The following is a 5,461-nucleotide window of genomic DNA, read 5'->3' as shown; positions in this document are numbered from 1 at the left end:
ACACTATAATTACAACAAACACATTTTGCATCAATACATTTCTTTGTTGTTTAATAGACAAATAATAATCAATGGTTGCAACACTCTGTGCTGATGTAACAACGAATATGTGTCCAGAGATAGTGTCCAATCTTGTCTAATTACTATACTCCACTTTTCACCTCCACGTTAAGTGCGTCCTCTTCCTCTCTTAGTCTCTTTATCTCATATTACCACCACTCTGCCATCCTTAAAGTCCATTTCTACCTTTGTAAGTGATTAGCATTTATTATGGTGATGTAGAGGTGCAGTGAAGGTGTATACATGTACACATTTTCATGACTCACATTGCAGGCTTTCAGTAGCTTTTTATGGAGGTGTTATTAGGCCTGATGCCTAAAAATTCAAAATTTTCTCCACAGGAAATTCAGTATGACACCAGGATGTCAGACTGTAAACAGCTGCCACATTCCCTGTCACACATTGTAACACAATCACTAGACTCCAGCTCTGCCTTTGCACACAGTACACTGCCTGGGGAAAGGGGGGAGGGGTATACACACATTGCTTGCACAGCACAGAGGCAGCCATTTCCATTAGGATATGAAGAGGAAAGCTAACTAAAAATTTACGTTTCTGTGTTAATATACATCAACTGCATATGCCTGCCTCATGTACACTCAGTGTGCATTTCTGTCATATGCTTTTTAAAAATAGCTCCACAAAGGTGGACATTAGCTTTAAAAAGAACCCAGAGTGGGTGCACAGTAGACATGTGCGATTCGGTTCGTTACGAAATTCGTTCGGTCTGGTAGGAATTTTAAAGGGGAACCCCAGCCCCAAAAATGGGGGGGAAAAACGTGTCCTACCTGACCCTTGATCCGAGCACAGGCCCGGCAGGGCAGGAAAGGGGGGGGGCGATCATGCGCCCCCCCTCCCTGCGCCTTACCAGGCCACGTGCCCTCGGCATTGGGAGGGTGTCCCCATGCCGATGGGGACAAGGGCCTCTTCCCCACAACCCTGACCCGGTGGTTGTGGGGGTCTGCGGGCAAGGGGGCTTATTTGCATCGGGGTACCCCTTTAAATAAGGGGGCACCCAGATGCCGCCCCCCCCCATGTGAATGAGTAAGGGGTACTTGTACCCCTACCCATTCACTAAAGGGTTAAATCAAATAGTTAGTAAAAAGTCCAGACTTTTGACAAAATCCTTTAATTGAAAAAAAAACAAACAGTCAATTTTTGACTATTCCTTTAATAAAAAAATGGAAAAAAAAATGGCTCCATCGATGTAATCCAGAGTCAGGATCAGGATGCAGGACCCCCGCCGACCCGCCGAAATAAAAAAAGTCCCGCCGCAGACAACCACCCGAATCTGACGAAATCTAACAAAAATGACATTCAGTTTGAAAGTCAACAGATGCCATTGACACAGTTCATCACTTGCTCCTCCTCAAAAAACTCCACTCCATTAGTCTCCCAAACCCTGCTCTTTCCTCGTTCTTCTTCTACATATCTCACCTGCAGTGTCACATACAACTCTAAATTCTCTTCTCCACCTTATCTTTCATTAGGGGTCACCCAAGGCCCTGTTCTTGAGCCCCTTCTATTTGCCATCTACACCTACTTCCTGGGCCAGTTAATAACTGTCCACAGCTTCCAATGCCATCTCAATGCTAACAACATCCAAGTCTATCTCTACTACTCAGCTCACCTTTTTCTGTCTTCTCACATGTCACTAATTTACTAATTTACATATTAACATGGATGCCACATCACTTCCTCAAACTCAATCTCTCCAAAAATTAGCTCAGAATATATTCTCTCCCCCATTTCGCCTCCCCCAACCTCTCAATCACAATCAACAGCACAACACCCAACCCATCCCTTCAGGCCAGGGTGCTTGGTGTAATGCTTGATTCCGACTTCTACTTTTGTCCCCATATCTGAATACTTCACAAATCTTGCCGCCTTTCCCGCCACAACATTTTCAAAATGATTTCTTCCTCCTTAACAAATGATGGCACAAAGCTTCAAATTCTTGAAATAATTGAGGGGAGAGATGATTAAAACTCCTTTGTCATTGGCTTTCCTTTACCCAGGCTATCCCCTTTCAGTCTATCATCAATGCTGCTGTCAGAACTTTTTACTTTGGTTGCCGCCGCTCTTCTCTGCTAATCAATCCACTGGCTCCCACTCTTCCAATTCAAAATACTAACCATAACATACAAAGCCATCCACATCTCTGCCCAAAGCTACATTACCAACCTGATCTAAATATATCACCCAAACTGCCCTCCCCTCTCCTCACAAAGCTTTGCTTTCTAGTATCCTCATCACCTCCTCCCATGCTCACCTCCAGGACTCCTCCAGAGCCTCTCCCATGCTCTGGCAATCCTAGAAAACTTATCTCTTAAGGGAAGCTAATCCCTCCTCCACCTAAAACGTGTGCTTTTATTTTGTCCATCAGCTTATCCCTCACAATTAATGCCTACTGTACCACTGCCCCCTCTTAGATTGTAAGCTATCAGAAGTAGGGTCCTTCTAACCCTCTTGTCATGAATTGTATTGTAACTGTACTATCTCCCTTTATTTTTTAAAAGATAGGTAGCGTGTCATAGGCCTAAGTATGTAGGGGTTGAAAATAACATCATTTTAAAATTTCACCTAAGTACCTAATATTTTGAGCTTGTTGTCAGAAGGAATGAGCAGCGTAATGACCTCATAAGTCAGCGTAATGACCTCATAAGTTCATTCATGGTCCAATCTGCATTGTGGAGGAAGGACAGTGACCTGGCTGTATTGCTTAACTGCAATGAAGGAAAGAGAGGTCTCCAACCTAGCTTTGCAGTGTGTCAGGGATTTGTGAATCACAAAACAATTGATATATATATTACAGTGGTGCTATTTGCGTGCAGTTCAGTTTTAAAACATGGGAATCTGCCCAGTTGATTTATGTAGCAAATATTTGAATGCAAATAGGCAGCATATTACACAACTAATTGCTGAAGCACTTGACCATTTTACAAACTCTAAATACCTTTAAATCATTGCTTTTAGTACTCTCTGTACTTTCATACTTTAATGCTACATAGAAAATCTTTCAAAACATCCAAGAACAGAATTTACGTCAAGTGTTTGCTCATTGATGATGCAGTTTATCCTAAGAGCATTAAACTCAAGTGTACACAAATACGGTACATACTCTTAATTGCTATTAATTTAAATGACTCTTCTCAATAGAGTACTGTACTCTTTATGTATATTTGCTTAATATTTTCAGTTGCTCAGAAGGTCTTATCATTGAAGAGACAGCAACAGCTACTATCATGCAAGTCATTACCCAGTTCTCCAAGTCATTCTGGTGGTTCCACTCCATTATCAGTGCAGGTATTTATATATATCTATCCAGCTTTTTTGATGATGTTGATGTGGATAATTAACTATATAAACATTACAAAGTGGCATATAACACAGCAAAGCCTTTATTAACATTGTAGCTGTGGACCCCTTGTCCCTGGGCATATCAGCTGCCTGGGCAGATATGACTGATTGGCTATAGTTGTCTTTATAACTTACCTCTGGCAAACAATAGGTTGCTTTGGCATATCTGAATCCATCTGTGATACTACAGTGTGGTAAATGATATATAGATATGTCACAGAGAAAGTTAGAGAGATATACTCTCTTTAGGAAAATTTAATTCAAAAGTCTGACTCAGCCAATGAATGAATACAGAGCATGCACTGTGAAAGGTATGTCCTCTGTCCATACTGAGAAACCCTGCACCCTGTGCTCTAGCCCTCTTTGAAAGTGATGTTCAGAGTTTAAAATAATGGACTGTATCTGGCTAACCTAAGCAGACCCTACTGTTTCATCAACTCCAATAATTCTATTTCATTATAACTTTCCCGTCTTTAAATAGTATTGTCTAATTGCAATAGTAGGGGTGAGTGTCTTTATCTGGGGTTTCTTGAAAATGGAACAGTAATAATTCTGTCATAAACGTAAATTATAGACCCCTATACAGGTTTTGTCTGTTAAGATATATAATTATATAATCTGTAATTGCTCTGCAGACTAGCAATGGAGGACCAGGAAATGATTACTCTTCGTCATTACCTTCAACCCCGAACATCAGTCACAGAGAGCTGCGCAGCGAGGTGTCCATCGCAGTTAGCACACCGGGCCCACTACATCGTGGAGCTAAACGTCGTACAAGCCTTTTCCCAGTAAGTAAATTAATTTGTAATATTCCACTTCATTCATAAGCTTTAAAGCCTATCTCTGGGGGAAACAAAAACTACACGCAGTGGGGCTACCCTTTCACTGCAAGGGTTACCTGATCATGTTTGTCTAGGGGATCTGGACTTTTACTTACCTGTTACCCACTCCCCTGGCATTCGGTGCTCATCTCTCTCCCTCTGGACTGCCCCTCATGTATAATGCACAGCTATGGGCCCTGCATTAAACATGATGACATCAGTGGGCCTCTGACTGCCGAAGCGCAGGGGGGAAAAAGACTGTGGATACCAGTCATGGAGCCTGCGGGAGCAGGGATAAGGTAGCTCTTTAAGTAATAGCTCTTTATACCAGGGCTCAAACTTTCCACTCGCCTGCTCGCATTTGGCGAGTGTAAATGCAGTGCAGGCAAGTGGAAATTCAGTCAGGCTTGCGGTCATGGACCGAAATCCTGACTTGTAGGAGCAGCTGCTCCTGGCTGGGCTCTCTGTTCTTTCAAACAGTAGAAAGGCATCATGGCACACTCACAAACCAGCATGTAAAACAACTTGTCTCCCCACTAAGGATAATAACAGAGGTTTTGATACACGTCTTCTGCAGAGGATGTGAAAGCCGCACTGCCGCTAAGGCACCTCTTATAGTGTTGAGTGCCTTTGTCGTTTGTTTTGCTTGACCGATTTGTTGCAGCGACGCATGGGGTTTCTCAGCTGCCATTGGGATGTGCGGGATCCCTTGTGTGTTTCTGTGCTTTTAAGGAGGCTGGGCTTCCTCCTGACAAACCTGCACCCAATTTGAAATCTTATGCCCCCATGTGCTCCAAGATGGAGACTCTCATAGTTTAGAGTTAGGACCGCACTATAAGAGGTGCGCGGCTGTGCGGCTTTCACATCCTCTGCAGAAGACGTGTATCCAAACCTCTTTTATTATCCTTAGTGGTGAGACAAGTTGTTTTACATGCTGGTTTGTGAGTGTGCCATGATACCTTTCTACTGTTCTACTGTTCAAAGCCGATTTTGTGTGCACCTTACTGTATAGCTGGTGACAAATTGTTGAGTGCGTTTGTAGTTTGTTTTGCTCTCTGTTCTTTCAGCCGCAGCTCTTCATTGAGCTCCGGCCGAAAACAAAGTGATTAGTAAGGCCTGCAGCAGACCTTACTACTAATCACCACCTCCCTGCAGAAAGGCAAGCAGGTGAGGGGGCTTCATTGTTTTATTTCATATGTGGGGGCAGAGAACAGAGGGGG

General features: G+C 43.0%; 1 protein-coding gene across 1 annotated transcript in view; it reads left to right on the top strand.

Moving 5' to 3' along the window:
- The window catches only part of AGAP2 (ArfGAP with GTPase domain, ankyrin repeat and PH domain 2), a 159,097-nt gene that overhangs the window by 113,541 nt on the left and 40,095 nt on the right, over positions 1-5,461 (top strand). The window contains exons 7-8 of the mRNA XM_018566600.1: positions 3,260-3,366; positions 4,056-4,208. Coding sequence (XP_018422102.1) covers positions 3,260-3,366; positions 4,056-4,208 — 260 coding nt within the window. The remainder of the gene's footprint in view (positions 1-3,259; positions 3,367-4,055; positions 4,209-5,461) is intronic.

Source organism: Nanorana parkeri, unplaced genomic scaffold (assembly GCF_000935625.1).
Source record: "Nanorana parkeri isolate BGI_ZX_2015 unplaced genomic scaffold, ASM93562v1 scaffold961, whole genome shotgun sequence".
In the NCBI taxonomy this organism is placed as follows: Eukaryota; Metazoa; Chordata; class Amphibia; order Anura; family Dicroglossidae; genus Nanorana; species Nanorana parkeri.
This window is presented reverse-complemented; position numbering and strand designations above follow the sequence as displayed.